At 41.1% G+C, this 18,225-nt stretch overlaps 1 protein-coding gene across 1 annotated transcript in view; it reads right to left on the reverse strand.

Annotated features, from left to right (window-relative positions):
* Positions 1 to 344: 344 nt before the first annotated feature.
* LOC128690554 (uncharacterized) overlaps positions 345 to 18,225 on the reverse strand; it is a 331,846-nt gene continuing 313,965 nt past the window's right edge. Inside the window, exons 34-36 of the mRNA XM_070089803.1 lie at positions 9,400 to 9,626; positions 5,236 to 5,375; positions 345 to 1,933 (exon numbers count right to left, since the gene is read on the reverse strand). Of these exons, the coding sequence (XP_069945904.1) occupies positions 1,739 to 1,933; positions 5,236 to 5,375; positions 9,400 to 9,626 (562 nt within the window). The 3' untranslated portion in view covers positions 345 to 1,738. The remainder of the gene's footprint in view (positions 1,934 to 5,235; positions 5,376 to 9,399; positions 9,627 to 18,225) is intronic.

Genomic DNA, 18,225 nt, shown 5'->3' on the forward strand with positions numbered 1-18,225 from the left:
GATACAGCAGTATCATTTATCGACGAGAAGTAGGTACATTTGAACTGTCAAAGGCCTGAACTAGATTTATATTTTTAATAACGAGCAGTTTGACGAAAAAATATATATATATATTTATATATTATGTAGCTCTATTGAATAATGAAAGAAAAAATGTATATATATATATATATATATATATATATATATATATATATATATATATATATATATATATATATATATATATATATATATATATATATATATAAACCAACTCATCATAATTAGCATTTCTCGGGTGGGATTTAAAAAAAACAGTAAAAAATAAAGAGATGAGAAGTTGAGGATAAGGAAACACCAGGAAGGGGAAGAGAGAAAATTGTATTCATGACCAAGGATGTACGCTGAGTGTCCACTAGCGGGCATGTTGTGGGTCCGCGCTACGGGAGACAGCGCCTTGTGTCGTATAGACCACTGATGTGGGTGTACAGGCTACGAGAACGGAGGGAGAGGAGGTACTTGTTTAGTGAGTATCGGTGAGTAGATAGGGTGTAGACAATACCAAGCAAAAAGGTAGAAAGGGGCCAGGGAGGAGAGGGGGGGCAGAGGGGGTGAGGAGGGAGGAAATGTCGAGTTGTGGTGGAGGGGTGGGGAGGGAGGGAGAGACAGAGAGAATGGGAGGGGGTTGATTATGGGGAGGGAGGGAGGGAGGGAGGGGAGATTTATGAGCCACAGTGTTGGACTACAAGAGGCCATCTTAGTATTGGAAACTAGAAAGGTTAGGCAAACTATGGAGCAAACGTCCACACATGATTAAAACTATTCTGTAATATTATTTAAAGCACTTAGTCAAAATCACAAAGCACTGTGACACTGGTCTTCCTGCCTTCTAAAGCGAGGCAGGGCAGACCGGAGAAGTGGAATATGTTCTGATACTGCGGCATGTACAAAAAAACTGCTCTCAAGGCAATCAAGTGGAGAGAGTCCACTTTGATGGGAACTTCGGAAGTGTGAGGTGCACTCTTGAGTGATGGGTGTGCAGACCTGCCGCAGGATATTCTCGCGGCCCTGGCCGCCTGCTGCATGCAGGCTGGTGGTGCGGCCCTGGCCGCCTGCCGCAGGCTGGTGGTTGCAGCCCTGGCCGCCTGCCGCAGGCTGGTGGGCCCCAGAATGGGTGGTGTGGCCCCGACGGCCTGTTGGTACCCGTGTGCCCGCCGGGGCCCGCCTCCTGGACCCCTGGAACAGCTGCCGCACCTGCAGGGAACTGGGAGGGACGAGGGGGAGGGGGGAAGAGAACTTGCGGGATACACAAGTGTCACAATCACCGCGGGTCAGGACGTCCAACAGCGTCCTTACTCAGGACGTCCACCAGCGTCCTTACTCAGGCAACTCCATGATGTCTTTTGAGCCTCATTATTTTTTTTAATGCAATACTGCAAAAAAAAAATTTTTTTGCAACACAAGCAGTCAAGTGTCAGATCCAGTCTGGAAAACAGAGACGGAAAAAAAAAACAGAGACCACCCAACGTAAAGTCTCACACACTGCTTGTTTAGCAACACTGCAAATGTCGTTGAACGTTCTGCATTATAGACGAAGGGCTGGTGAGGCAGGCACAGACGTGCTTGATCCCATAGGCGCTTGCCTCCGTTAAGGGGCGAGATTTGTGGAGGGGGAGGTGGTGTGGGTGGGTGGGGGGTTAAAAAAAGGGAGGGAATGTGTGGGGGGAAGATTCCGTTCTTCCCACCCCTCCCCCTTTTACCCGAAGCTGTCGAGGCTGGCCATTGATCCCCGGCGGGTGAGGGCAGGGAGGGAGACGAGGGAAGAAGTGCCGAAGAGTTTGTACCAGCCGATGACGATGTTGGTGAGGTCAAGGTCATCCAGCATGATCTGGGCCAGACCCATGAAGACCTTGCGACCCTCCATCCTGCCGTAGTCTCCCCACACCGTCACCTGCAACACGTCGACAGTCAGTCCTACACACGAACAATGACTCTTACACACAAACAACGAGTTTTACAATGATTCTTACAATGATTCTTACATGCAAACAATGAGTCTTACAATGATTCTTACATGCAAACAATGAGTCTTACAATGATTCTTACATGCAAACAATGAGTCTTACAAACAATGAGTCTTACAAACAATGAGTCTCACAAACAATGGTTCTTTCAAACAATGGTTCTTACAATGAGTCTTACAAACAATGAATCTTATACACAAAGAATGAGTATTACACAAACAATGAGTGCTACAAACAACGAGTCTTACAAACAGTGAGTCACTAACGTAAGACATTAGTGTGACTATCACCCTTCACGGGTGGAGAGCCTTGATGACTGTAAAAGGCTCTTGATCTAAAGCAGTGACGCTGCCATCTCCTTCCCTGGATCAAACCTGATCACATCCTATTTTCCAGCAGACCTCCTTCCCTTTTCATATACAGAAATTGTGGCCTGGTGGCTAAAGCTCCCGCTTCACACACGGAGGGCCCGGGTTCGATTCCCGGCGGGTGGAAACATTTCGACACGTTTCCTTACACCTGTTGTCCTGTTCACCTAGCAGCAAATAGGTACCTGGGTGTTAGTCGACTGGTGTGGGTCGCATCCTGGGGGACAAGATCGAGGACCACAATGGAAATAAGTTAGACAGTCCTCGATGACGCACTGACTTTCTTCGGTTATCCTGGGTGGCTAACCCTCCGGGGTTAAAAATCCGAACGAAATCTTATCTTATCTTATCTCAGAAAAAAGGAAGCAGAAGTAACTAGTTAGCAGTTGAAGGGGAGAGAGAGAGAGAGAGAGAGAGAGAGAGAGAGACACAGTCTGTATGCTTCAACTTCCAACTAAAATCCTCATTGACTGAAGAGGGTCTCAATGGGAAGTCGAAATACAGTTTCATTTTACAAATGATATACATTTCTCGAGCTTCGTCTTAAGACTAAGTATCTGAACACTTTCTATCTAGGTTAATGGACTGATCACCCCAAAATCACCTCTCTACTTCTACTGTGTCCAGTGTTTGAATTGCCTGTGTCAGACTGAAGAAGCCTGCTGCACAGGTGAAACGTTTGTACAACAAAGAAACTGCACATAGGTTCGAGTCCCACGTGGGGGTATTAACTTCTCACTGACAAGTGTTGACCTCTCACTGACAAGTGTTGACCTCTCACTGACAAGTGTTGACCTCTCACTGACAAGTGTTGACCTCTCACTGACAAGTGTTGACCTCTCACTGACAAGTGTTGACCTCTCACTGACAAGTGTTGACCTCTCACTGACAAGTGTTGACCTCTCACTGACAAGTGTTGACCTCTCACTGACAAGTGTTGACCTCTCACTGACGAGTGTTGACCTCTCACTGACAAGTGTTGACCTCTCACTGACAAGTGTTGACCTCTCACTGACAAGTGTTGACCTCTCACTGACAAGTGTTGACCTCTCACTGACAAGTGTTGACCTCTCACTGACAAGTGTTAACCTCTCACTGACAAGTGTTCACTGCATTCTGATGCATTAACATAAAAGAAGACATTACAAGGACTAAAGTAAATAATCTATGGAAATATTGTCCACAACTCGCTGCTCGTAATAATGTTGGTAGAATTACCGACAATATATAAAGTAAAAAGACAAAAGTGCCAGTAATGTGACATTTTTATTGTTGCACTTCTGTCCTTTTACTTTACATATTGTCGGTAATTCTACCAACATTATTACAAACTGTCGGACACAGCAACATAATGGACATTTAATGGAGACGTTATATGGACATCCTTCTTCGTGCTCACAGCTATCCCAACAGTCACAACTTCCTACAAGACTGCTTGGCCGAGAAGGTGATCCCTAAGTCTACTCCTGCGCAACTCTCCAACTCCAAACACCTTTTCTCTCCAGGTACCCAAGCTTACTTAACTGAATGCGCTGAAGAACTTTCTAACATCGCTAAGGAAACCTTTGAGGCTGCAAGAAATATGAGGGCCAATTCTCAGCACAGTCACCACAGCCAACCTCCAACAGAAGGTCAAATTCAATCGTAAACTTCAGTACAAACCTCTGCACAAACAGTCGATGGAAGGAAATATGACGGGAATCCCTGATGAACAACCTATCGTCACGTACCTTAACTGACTATGAGAAACACACTGAGTCTGGGACTCAAATTTACCGTTAACATACGCAAACCTATCAACTCAACCTAGCTACCAGAAACCACAGACACAGTGACAGTAACTTCCAAAAGGGTTATATACAGGGTATTCTCACTGCAGCTTTATGTGAACCTTGCCACAATGAGAATGTTACATTAGTTGCATTTTGTCATTTAATTTTCAACTCGCTGTTCACAAGTTACAGAATCAACCAAAATTGATACAATTCTTTCAGAAAGCCTATTTTTATATTCACATAAAAAGTATAAATATTCAGAATTTCTGAGTATGCATCATTAAAAATTTTTAATGTTATTTTTTTCAGTAATAAGCATCAAAATTATATCTCAAAATATTTTAACATAATGTTGAAATGATCACAAATATATAATGTAAAATAACTAGGCTAGTTATATATATAATGTCAAACCGAATTGGTAAAACTTGCGATTTTGGCTTAAATAACAACGCTCTTCTTGCCGAATAAGGCAAGCGAAAATTTTTGTATGCAATAATTTCGCAAAATTCATTCTGAACGTAACGAAAAAAATATATTTCATTGTCTTTGTTTATTATTACATTGTTGTAAACTTATCTAAAATATATTTAGTTGGATTAGGCTAAATTAAATTTCGCTTGTTATAATAAGGTTAGGTAATTTTCTAAGGTTATTTTGGTACAAAACTGTTAATTTTTACATTAACATAAATGAAAAAATATATATCTTTAAACATATAAGAGAAAATTTTAGAAAGGACTTAATTTTAAATGAGTTCTTGCTAATTGACCAGTTTTATCTATTCGGCACCACACACACACACACACACACACACACACACACACACACACACACACACACACACACACACACACACACACGCTCACACACACACACACACACACAAACACAACGACACACAAACACACACACACACACACACACACACACACACACACACACACACACACGCTCACACACACACACACACATACACACACACACACACATACACACACACACACACACACACATATATATAGCTACAGATTTTGACTGGACATACGCAATCAGGAAATAAAGAGGAGAGAGAGAGAGACTGACCTGGAGGACACACCCCTGGTACCTCTCGTGGAAGATAAGTTGCTGCTGGTAAAGGGGGTCGAGGGTTCGTCTAGCTGTGGCTGTCTTAGCCTTGGCCACACACTTCTTCCCTGCTACCAGGTACACCTTCACGTAGGGAGCTGTAAACACAAGAGACAGTCACGACCTCTTACTTGAGAGTGCCAACACTTGTCCGTTATCTAAACCATTATATCACATCTGACACTATAGTGCCAAGTGCCATACCCAACTCTACAAATATATATATATATATATATATATATATATATATATATATATATATATATATATATATATATATATATATATATATATATATATAGGATAATAAATATTTACTCTTTTGGATTTTTTTTTGTGGGATTTATTAAAATTGTGGAAGCAGGTGAAAGTAACTATTTAAGAATTCATTTTGATCTTAGGAGTGTAACACCAAACAAATAAAAAGAGAAACACGTGAATAAAAAAATATATGTGTGCCAAATTCATTATTATAAGCATCAAATTTTAGGAAATTTTTGCTACTGACCAATAGCATATAAGCTATTGATAAATTTGTAATCACTCTGGAATGGGTGGCTGAGGGGAATGGGGTATTGTTAATATATAAATAGGGAATTGGTGAGCCTGAAAGGTCACAGAGCTTGTGGGAAATGGGAGGCAATCAAGCGTGACCCAGGGAAGGGAAAGGTGGATCTAATTCCTCGGATCAAATGGTCTTCATTACCGTTAATTGAGTGCGCTCCCCCCCCCCTCGCTTGTAAGAGGCTTGAGTTATATTAGTGAGGGAGAGAGGCAGACACGAGGCCGTCAACTTCACGAATCACCACTATAGTAAAGTGACAAACAATTGCCGATATCTTGAGCCAAATGGATCTTCAGGACACCTTTGTTGAAGACGTTTTGGTCATTGAATCTTGATCACTTCAAGATCCTTGGACGGAAAGGTCTTCAAAGAAAAAGGTGCCCTAAGTTAATGCATTTGTGTCCAATTTCCTCTTAAAAAAAAAAAAAAAAAAAAAAAAAAACTTTTTTATTGAAAAAAAAAACGAGTGTGGAGTCAGAAGTAAGATGTACCGTCGTCTGTCTCACACACACACACACACACATAGACACACGCTCGCGCGTGCGCGTCTCGAGAAAAGAGTAAGCCGTTGAAATGCCTTCTGTATAAAAGAGAAGTTAAACGTTGTTGTGCAGTGTGCTGCATTTAAAATTATTATATAAAAAACTCCCCATATATGTCATTTTCCGGGTATTGTTCCTGGCCAGGCAGGCAGGAGCAGGAGTGGTTGTTTGTGGAGTTAGTACAAGAAGGGTGGTGACAGGGTGTCGTCATGGTTTGGGAATTGGTGTGAGTAGGTGGTTTGGTGAGTTTTTTTTTGTGTATACTATAGGTTATTTTAATAGTGTTTAAGTCTCTCATGTTTACCTGCAAGGCCCTTGTATGCAGAGGCCTGTTTAAGTTTTTGGGGAGTACTTGTAGTGTTTTACCTGCTGGTAGACAGTCCGGCAGAAGGAGGGGGGTGTCATGGAGCCTCCCCGTTTATAAAGTTTATTAGTGTTTACTCACTAGTAGCAGTGTGTTAGTGAGATAATGTGAACTGGAGTGTGGTGGTGATGGTTGTAGTAGAGTAAGTTGTATATACGTTATTATTTATATATTTTTGTATAGGTAAGTTTTTGTGTTCTTCCACATATGCTGGTCCTGGAGTGGTTGTTTTTTCCTAATTTAAATACCCCTAGACTTGTCAGGTCATATACCCTTAAGGGGCCAGGACTTTCATTTAAGTTATACTGTCAAAAAGTCGTAAAATGGGGGCCTGTCCGGGAGAATTATCAAATTTAGAATGATAATTCACATTTGAATCCTGGAGAATATTGAAAGGAAGGATTTATATAAATAGTAATTTTTTTCAGGTGTAATACAATTATTTTTCTGCCTGATTTTTGTTTGTGCATATTTAGTGATTTGGGGAGTTATTTAGTAATAATTCTCTGTGAATATAACAATAATTTAATGTACCTATGTGCTTTGCTGTCCGATTTATTATATTAGTAATTTATACTGTAATAGGCAAGTGTTTTCTGCTATTAATTTCTAAGATGTCTGTAAGCAGTAGAGATTCTAGTGGTGACAGGGATCTGGGAGGAGATCCTGGATCAAACCCAAATATTAATAATACGTGTCCGGTTTCAGAATAATACCCGGAAAATGACATTATATATGCAGCACACTGCATAATACACGTGTCTTCAAGAAAAAATACAAAATAAAAACATTTGGTCCTTGAAGTGCCTTCTGGAGATTTTTTTAAGACGAGTAGTCAAGAAAAATCCCCCCCAAAAAAAAAAATCTTGAAAATACCTTCTGGAAAAGCAAATCAGGATCCTTGACGGATGTGACTATGACAATAAGAGTAGGAGAATCTTATTACATTACACAAATAACCTGCACAAAGGAGAGGGAAGCTTATTACGACGTTTCGGTCCGGCTTGGACCATTTACAAGTCACAGTACTGTGCCTTTTTGCTCTAATCTTATTACATGAGGTTTGCTCACAAAAATCCCCCACTAGTTAATCGAGGAGGTAAATCAAGTCTGATGAAAGGAATGGCATTGTCTTCAGTCCTTCAACAAGAGAACCCAGGGTGTTGTAATGGGATCCAAGGTGATTTAGTGGGACCCAGGGTAATCCCAGGCAGACCTCGTCATGGGTTTCCTGGCTTACATAGTCTTTGTTGTAGAAACACTGCCTCTTGTGTTACGTTCATAGGACACTGGAGGGAGGGCGTCTAGGACGCCACAACTTTGTCTCATCCGCCTCGTATCTGGCTAGTTCACAAGTACATATAAATATTTGTACATAAAAAATAGCGAGCCAAAAAATAAATTCTAAATTAACAATAATTATAATAGAGAGCGAAAATTACATCTGAAATACAAAAATCAAGGTTTTTATATATAAATTATAAAACGAGCAGTGCCCAAGAGCGTGCCGGAACACTGACAAAGCAGTGTTTTATACAGTATATATATATATATATATATATATATATATATATATATATATATATATATATATATATATATATATATATATATATATATATATATATATATACATATATATATATATATATATATATATATTATATATATATATTATATATATATATATATATATATATATATTATATATATATATATATATATATATATATATATATATATATATTATATATATATTATATATATATTATATATATATATATATATATATATATATATATATTATATATATATATATATATATATATATATATATATATATATATATATATATATATATATATATATATATATATATATATATATATATATATATAGTGTATAACAGGGAACGCAGAATACTGTGTCATGTATCTGCATACTTGGTATACTTGGTAATTTACCAAGTACATGTATAAAAAATCTTGTTCCGTGAAGGAATATTATGTACGTAGTAGTGAAACAGTAATAATATTATTATTATTACTATCTATTATTATTAGTGCAGTAAATTACAATACTAAATAATTATTGAAAAACAAAGAATGGAAACACTGAGGCATTTGTCAATTGACCTGTGTGCTCAGGTGAGGACGTTTCAAAAATAAGTCCAAGAGTCTTTACAAGGTTAATACTACCTGTGGAACCCACGCTCCGAGGTGTTGCTGCCTTTACTACTGACGGCGCAGCCGCTGGACTAGGAGGAAGACTACCAGCTACCACTAAGGAAGTGCTGCTACTACTGACGGTGGAGGTGTTGGTGCAGGAGGAAGGGAAGTACCAGGTACTGCTGAAGGAAGTGCTGTTATAATTGACGAGATGCTAGTGCAGAAGGATTGGGGAAGTGCCTGGAGATGCTGAGGGATCTGCTGTTGCTGCTGGAGGAGAAGCTAGTGCAGAAGATAATGTGTGTGGGGGTTGTAAAATAAGAAAACATTGCGGTGAGAGATGTGGTGGTGACACTGGTAATGATAGAAGGGTAACTGTGATGGTATTGACCAGCAGTGATAATGAGGTGATAGTTGTGATGGTGAGAGTAGTGAAAGTGGTAGTGAGGCAGCAGTGAAGGAGGCAGCAATGTTAGTACTGACCGGGTAGGACTCGAGACCCCGTCTTGCACTGGAGGCCCCTGGCACGAATCACCTCCACCTCCAGCTTGTTCTTGCGCTCGCACATAGACAACTGGATGTCGCCTAGCGCCGGCGCCGCTAGCACTTGCCGCCCCACCAACTGCCCAGGTCCCAGACCCTCTATGAACTCACTCAGCTGCCCATCAGTGCCCAGACGCATAGATGGTACGCGGCTGTGGGTCCAGGAACTCAGGTCAGAAACAAACTCAAATCTCTTAGTACCTCAAAGGATCACATTATTCAAATACTTTATCTTCAGTATATAAGCATAAACACATGACCTTTAAGACGGATATAAGACAGAACGTAAAATTTATTTGTATAAGTATATTATACTCTTGTCAAAGCATTGAAAGTGCTTTTATCAGCTAAAAAGGTGATCTCAGAGAAAGAGATTGAAGGGGGTACCAGGTCCTAAAACTACAAGAGTAAGCTAGGTGATGTTGGAGAGATGGTGAGTGAAGCAAGACTGCCAAGGGGACAAGCAGTGGAGGGATGCTGGTGGTGAGGGGGACCTACACAAGCTGAACACGGAGAACACTGTACCGGAAGAACATGAAACATGAGTATCGCACTATAAGGGAGAACACGTAGGGACTACATTGTTACTACCAAGCCTCTAGTAAGCGCCTTTACGGCTCATGCGGAGAAAGAGAGATATATTACGAAGGTGATGGTGGGGAAGGGAAGGTTTGTGTGCGGTGAGTGAGTGGGAGAGGGAGAGGAGATTTGAAGCCAGAGCACACCACGGTCACCTCTAGACACTTGCTAAGTGAGACTGCAGGCCACAGCAGTCTAATAATAGCTACTACCACGACTTGCTACTACACAGCACCTACTAACTACCCACAAGGGTGCACATCACTGCTGGAGAAAGGCTCGAATCGGTTCCTCCATCCTGAGAGTGTTCTGCGAGGCGTCGTGAGGAACAACACATCTACCATTCTGATAGATACTGCATTGGTGTGCATGGTCGTTACTCGAGGGGAGACATTAGAAAACAGTCTGTGAGGTACACACATTACACAGCATGCATCACATCAATACACATTTCGCAAAATACAAAACAAAAACAGGAGGACTTGTCATCGAGCCATTCACAGCAAAAGAGCATCAAAACGAGATGGAAGAAAAATCTGAGAGTTCCTTTATAAATATAATATAATACTGTAATATATGTAAATATACATACATACATATATATATATATATATATATATATATATATATATATATATATATATATTTATATATATATATATATATATATATATACATATATGCAAGGGTGGCCCAAAAGCTTCAGCTCCCTAACTTAATATTGGTATTGCCCCCCAAAATATTTTCCGGTCATGAGTAACAGTTTTTGACATGAAAGTCGTGTCCTTCCTGCAGTGAACCACAGCTCTCACGAGGTACTGCTTCTGGGTCTCATCCTCGCTCTCTTTCACAACCTTTCATCGAAGGGACTAGAGCTGTGAAACGCTGGTGGGTTTCTTCTTCATTCCAAGAAGAAAGGCAGCCTGGCGAGAAAAGCAGCCTAATGAGGAAGGCAGCCTGGCTAGGAAGCACTCATTCCGGAGAATTGAGAGATTTTTCCGGGGTCTTGGCTATCACGAAGTCTTTAAGTGATTTTTGAGAGGAGAATCTTCTGTTACCAGCTCCTTCAGTCTCTTCGACTCTATTTTTCCCTCTACTTCGGTCACCGAAGAAAGCAAGACCAACCAGTTCCTGGGATGAATACCACAGGTGCCACTTGGAGGACCATATGATGCAAACGTTTCTTGATGTTATTACCATTTGTATAGGAAAGAAAGGAAGCCGAGATTCCGCACCTCCCACAGTGCCACCCACTCCATGAACAGTGACTGAGGACTGCTCCCTGAAGATCTTCAAAACATAAATGGCCTTTGCCATCCATCAGACTTCCGAGGCTCTAGGCGCCCTGATCTTCACTTCTCCCTCTGGAAACTTCCCCTAGAAGATGTAACGACACAACCAAGAGATTTGACCTGATGAGATTGAGAACACTGATGAACCAACTAGCAGTTTGAATATTTCTCTTCCAGAAGTTCCTTGTAATCGTCCCTGGGGTGAGCCAGGGACAGTCACCTTTAGGTCTTTCAGTGCCTTTTCTGAGTCCTGCCAAAGGACCAGAAGACTCTACCACGAGATCCTCATCGTCAGTTGTCTTCCAGCGGGAGGAATGAATGATTCTTCACTTTTTTTTGAACCTCACAAAGAGGATACTGGAGCCTCCGAACTGTCCAGTCTTCTTCCAGAAGACATTAGAGAGAACTACATCTCTCCAGATACTCTCCTGCTTGAGGGCGGCTTGTATTGCCTTGTAAGCTTCCTCTGACAAATCAGTGTTGGGGCAGTGGTGTTCAACACCACCATGTATGATCCATGAGGATCCTCCAATTAAAAGTAACAATGCAAGAGTCATGTCCTTCAGGTTCTGCCCCCTTGTTCCTGCTGGGGCTCTCATGGTGGCCCAGTCGCAGATCTTGACTAGATCCACTGTTGCAGCCACTTCTTGGATAAACAGAACACCTGAAATCTTTTTTTTTCGGTGTCTGCCATCTTGAACGCAAATTGCCATCTTGAGCGTAAACTGATCTTGGCTGTCTTCTGCGTCCGTATCTGAGGAGGAAGATGATATCAATTGTAAGGAATCAGTGACTTCTAAGAACTTATTCTCCTTTTCAGAAGTCTGCCGTTACATCATAATTTTTTTTTCCGGCTTCCTCTTGTTTTTCCTCACTTTCTCCGACCACGGAAGATGTTCGATTTTCCCTCTGGTTCAGCAAGACGGTCTTACCCTCCTTATTTAACTTGATCATCATTACATTCTTGTGAGCCACATCGAGGAGATCCTCGAACTGGTAGCTAAACATCGCCTCCCGAGTACGACAGGTTTCATAGTCTGTCTCGATGATGGCTTATCCCGAGCTCTTATTCATGGACAACCTTCAAGAGTTTGTCTTTGATGTAAGCCAGAGATGTTAGCCTACACTCAGATCGCCAACATTGCTTCAGGAGTTGCAGCATTTCTCTCTTTTTTCATGACAGAGTGATGAAAGTCATAAGTCCTGAGCACTTCGGCTCTGGAAGACAACCAGGCACATGCGATGCCTGGGTCAGGCAACCCAATGTGCCAGAAGGATGAGTGATTCTTGTGTTGTCATATACAATTATCCAAGTTAACAAAACTACCTGCGGGGAAAAAACGGGAATTGGGTAAGGTAAAACAACTTAATACACAATTAGTTTTATATATCCAGTAATTTTCAAAGAAAATCGGCCATTTCGCTAGAACTTCGATGGGATTAAAGAGTATCAAAAGCTCTTGAAATTTGCTTCAGGTACTGTACATAAAGTGGAGCGAGAGCACCTTGTACTTGTCTGGCTCACACAACATTCATTTTAATCACTATAAATATGGACCACCCTAACATATATAGCGTATATATGTATACATACATATATATATATATATATATATATATATATATATATATATATATATATATATATATATATATATATATATATATATATATATATATAAAACTATAATGGGAGTCTAACCGTGTGTATGGCAGTGCCCACTACTGTACTTCTAGAACTAATATTACCACTACGCGGATACTAAATGTCTAAGGAATGCGATATGAGTATTCAAAAATATTGATATTATATATATATATATATATATATATATATATATATATATATATATATATATATATATATATATATATATATATATATATAATTCCTGCAGTCATCAGCAAAACAAAATGTATTTGGTCGAAAAGACTTATAAATAAGCATACGAGATAAATAAAAGAGGAAATAATGTTGCCAGGCGTTGAAACGCCTGACTTGGTTGAGGTTTGGAGGATAGTGTAAACAATGTTTTTGTTGGCAACAGTGTGTTTGTTTGGGATGATAATGTCTTTGTTTCATTATTGTGAGTTTGTTCTCTGAGTGTTTTTGTTGGCGGTGTAAACTGATATGGTTTAAAGAGTCTTGTGGTATTTTTTATCATGGTCTAAAGTCTCTCCATAATACGTATTCTGTTGTGGTTTATACTGCATTCTGCTGTAGTGTAAAACGTGCTTTATAATATTAAGCCTACATCACGGACGCCATTACCAGTCAGTAACTGACTCAAACTGGGTGTCATTTTGCTGGGGAATTGTTTGACTATACCTGGCTCTGTGGAATTGTAGTCTCAAAACAATTTAACTGTTGAAATGGAATCTGAGAGCCACCATCAGTAAAGCAGGAGGGGAGGTGAGATGTGTCCTGACTGAGACGTATCCTTACCGTGATGCAGACGTGTGCTGAGACCTGTCCTGACCATAACATTCCCGGACTAAACGCACGACACAGTCCTCATGAACACTTCGGTCTTTTTAAATACATATGACAAGATTGATCTTCAAGAGAGACAATGTCTTTCTGAAGCCTTTTAATTCTCCTTCTGTAACCTTTTACCCCCTCCCACCAGTGTTCACTTGATCAAAATAGTTCCCCTGCGTCCACTTGCCACCTCCTAGCTGTCTACTTCGACAATAAACAAATCGAGCGATCTCTCTGTATTTCTATTACTATTAAATACTCTTTCAATAGCCGCCAGGCTATCCATCGCTATTATAAAAAAAATGCTGTCCGTATATATATATGAATTTTCTGGTTAGGTGACCCAGTACTGAAAAAACCAGGTCGTCTTCCCGAGGTCAATATTAGTATTATTTTACTGTTTAGATGTAGTTTAGAATGGGTATAGGTTTATGAAGACAAAATTAGTTTCTGTTGCTTATATTGTTCATGTATTGTGAGTTGTATTAAGTCATGGTCGGTATTGTATTTAGTTAAGGGTAGTATTGTATGCAGTTATGGCCAGTATTGTATTTAGTTAAGGGAAGAATTGTAGGTAGTTATGGTCAGTATTGTATTTAAGGGTAGAATTGTATGTAGTTATGGTCAGTATTGTATTTAGTTAAGGGTAGAATTGTAGGTAGTTATGGCCAGTATTCTATTTAAATAAGGGTAGTACTGTATGTAGTTACGGCCAGTATTGTATTTAGTTAAGGGTAGAATTGCATGTAGTTATGGTCAGTATTGTATTTAGTTAAGGTAGTACTGTATGTAGTTATGGTCAGTATTGTATTGCACAGTATATTTTTTTTTTATGCTCGATATTCTCTCCTATGTTGACGTCGCTGGCTTCATGTCAAACCTTTGTTGACAAGAAACCAACGATATCTATACAACAGTGACACAGTGTTGACAACGCTATTGTGTTGTCAACAATGTGTTGATGTCACTATTGTGTTGTTAACATTATGTTGATGTCACTATAATGCTGTCAGTATTGTGTTAATGTCACTACTGTGTTGTCAACATTGTGTTGATGTCACTATTGTGTTGTCAACATTGTATTGATGTCATTGTTGTGCTGTCAACATTGTATTGATGTCACTGCTATGTTGTCAACATTGTATTGATGTCATTATTATGTTGTCAACATTGTACTGATGTCACTGTCGTGTACTCAACATTGTACTGATGTCATTGTTGTGTTGTCAACATTGTATTGATGTCACTGTTATGTTGTCAACATTGTATTGATGTCATTATTATGTTGTCAACATTGTACTGATGTCACTGTCGTGTAGTCAACATTGTATTGATGTCACTGTTATGTTGTCAACATTGTGCTGATGTCACTGTTATGTTGTGAACATTGTGTTGAGGACACTGTTGTGTTGTCAATAGTGTACTGACCAGGTTGTGTCTAACATACACCAGGTTGTGTCTAACATACACCAGGTTGTGTCTAACATACACCAGGTTGTGTCTAACATACACCAGGTTGTGTCTAACATACACCAGCTTGTGTCTAACATACACCACTTAAACCATTTGAGGTTCTACAACGCTTTGGGAATAGAGATAAGAAGGTGTGATCCGAGGAATGGAGAGAGAAACTTAAACTCCTTGAATCAAGAGCCTCCAGCAGCATCATGGGTTTAAATAACAGCGTATCACAAACTATTTCCGGTCCACCCTACTTTCTATTTCCGGTCCACCCTACTTTCTATTTCCGGTCCACCCTACTTTCTATTTCCGGTCCACCTTACTTTCTATTTCCGGTTCATCCTACTTTCTATTTCCGGTTCATCCTACTTTCTATTTCCGGTCCACCTTATTTTCTATTTCCGATCCACCTTACTTTCAATTTCCGGTCCACTCTATTTTGTTTCCGGTACACTTCTATTTCCAGCCCCTTTCCTCTCTATTTCCGGTCCAGCTTTTTATTTCCTATCTCTTTTCTATTTCCAGGCCACTTCCTTTCTATTTCCAGACCACTTCCTCTCTATTCCCAGGTCACTTCCTGTCTATTTCCAGGCCACTTCCTCTATTTCCTGGCCACTTTTTATTTCCAGGCCATTTCCTCTCTATTTCCACTGCACCTGCTCTCTACATGCACTGTACCTTCTCTCTCTCTACGTGTGGTGCACCTGCTCTCTCTACATGTGGTGCACCTGCTCTCTCTACATGTGGTGCACCTGCTACCTATACATGTGATGCACCTCTTCTCTCTCTACATCTAGTGCACCTGCTCTCTCTCTCTGCATGTAGTGCACCTTCTCTATATGTAGTGCACCTGCTCTACATGTCGTGCACTTGCTCTCTCTACATGTCGTGCACCTGCTCTCTCTACATGTCGTGCACCTGCTCTCTCTACATGTGCACCTGCTCTCTCTCTGCATGTGATGCACCTGCTTTCTCTACATGTGGTGCACCTGCTCTCTCTACATGTAGTGCACCTGCTCTCTACATGTGGTGCACCTGCTCTCTCTACATGTGCACCTCTCTCTCTCTACATGTGTTGCAAGTGCTCTTTCTACATGTGGTGCACCTGACTCACGAAATCGTAATGACACGATTGCAAACAAACCATACCCCCGGCCGGGATTGAACCCGCGGTCAGAGAGTCTCAAAACTCCAGCCCGTCGCGTTAGCCACTAGACCTCTTCTACATGTAGTGCACCTGCGCTACATGTAGTGCACCTGTTCTACATATAGTGCACCTGCTCTACATGAGGTGCACCTGCTCTACATGTAGTGCACCTGCTCTACATGTAGTGCACCTACTCTACATGTAGTGCACCTGCTCTACATGTAGTGCACCTACTCTACATGTAGTGTACCTGCTCTACATGTAGTGCACCTGCTCTACATGTAGTGCACCTGCTCTACATGTAGTGCACCTGCTCTACATGTAGTGCACCTGCTCTACATGTAGTGCACCTGCTCTACATGTAGTGCACCTACTCTACATGTAGTGCACCTGCTCTACATGTAGTGCACCTGCTCTACATGTAGTGCACCTGCTCTACATGTAGTGCACCTACTCTACATGTAGTGCACCTGCTCTACATGTAGTGCACCTACTCTACATGTAGTGTACCTGCTCTACATGTAGTGCACCTGCTCTACATGAGGTGCACCTGCTCTACATGTAGTGCACCTGCTCTACATGAGGTGCACCTGCTCTACATGTAGTGCACCTGCTCTACATGTAGTGCACCTACTCTACATGTAGTGCACCTGCTCTACATGTAGTGCACCTGCTCTACATGTAGTGCACCTGCTCTACATGAGGTGCACCTGCTCTACATGTAGTGCACCTGCTCTACATGTAGTGCAACTACTCTACATGTAGTGCACCTGCTCTACATGTAGTGCACCTGCTCTACATGTAGTTCACCTGCTCTACATGTAGTGCACCTGCTCTACATGTAGTGCACCTGCTCTACATGTAGTGCACCTACTCTACATGTAGTGCACCTGCTCTACATGTAGTGCACCTGCTCTACATGTAGTGCACCTACTCTACATGTAGTGCACCTACTCTACATGTAGTGCACCTGCTCTACATGTAGTGCACCTGCTCTACATGTAGTGCACCTACTCTACATGTAGTGCACCTACTCTACATGTAGTGCACCTGCTCTACATGTAGTGCACCTGCTCTACATGTAGTGCACCTACTCTACATGTAGTGCACCTACTCTACATGTAGTGCACCTACTCTACATGTAGTGCACCTACTCTACATGTAGTGCACCTGCTCTACATGTAGTGCACACTACATCGGGTGTGCACTACTACAGGTGTGTGCCAACATCACCATGTGTGCAAACTCCACTGCTCTACATGTAGTGCACCTGCTCTACATGTAGTGCACCTACTCTACATGTAGTGCACCTACTCTACATGTAGTGCACCTGCTCTACATGTAGTGCACCTACTCTACATGTAGTGCAACTACTCTACATGTAGTGCACCTGCTCTACATGTAGTGCACCTGCTCTACATGTAGTGCACCTACTCTACATGTAGTGCACCTACTCTACATGTAGTGCACCTACTCTACATGTAGTGCACCTGCTCTACATGTAGTGCACCTGCTCTACATGTAGTGCACCTACTCTACATGTAGTGCACCTACTCTACATGTAGTGCACCTGCTCTACATGTAGTGCACCTGCTCTACATGTAGTGCACCTGCTCTACATGTAGTGCACCTACTCTACATGTAGTGCACCTACTCTACATGTAGTGCACCTACTCTACATGTAGTGCACCTGCTCTACATGTAGTGCACCTGCTCTACATGTAGTGCACCTACTCTACATGTAGTGCACCTACTCTACATGTAGTGCACCTGCTCTACATGTAGTGCACCTGCTCTACATGTAG

Source organism: Cherax quadricarinatus, chromosome 29, assembly GCF_038502225.1.
Source record: "Cherax quadricarinatus isolate ZL_2023a chromosome 29, ASM3850222v1, whole genome shotgun sequence".
Lineage (NCBI taxonomy): Eukaryota > Metazoa > Arthropoda > Malacostraca > Decapoda > Parastacidae > Cherax > Cherax quadricarinatus.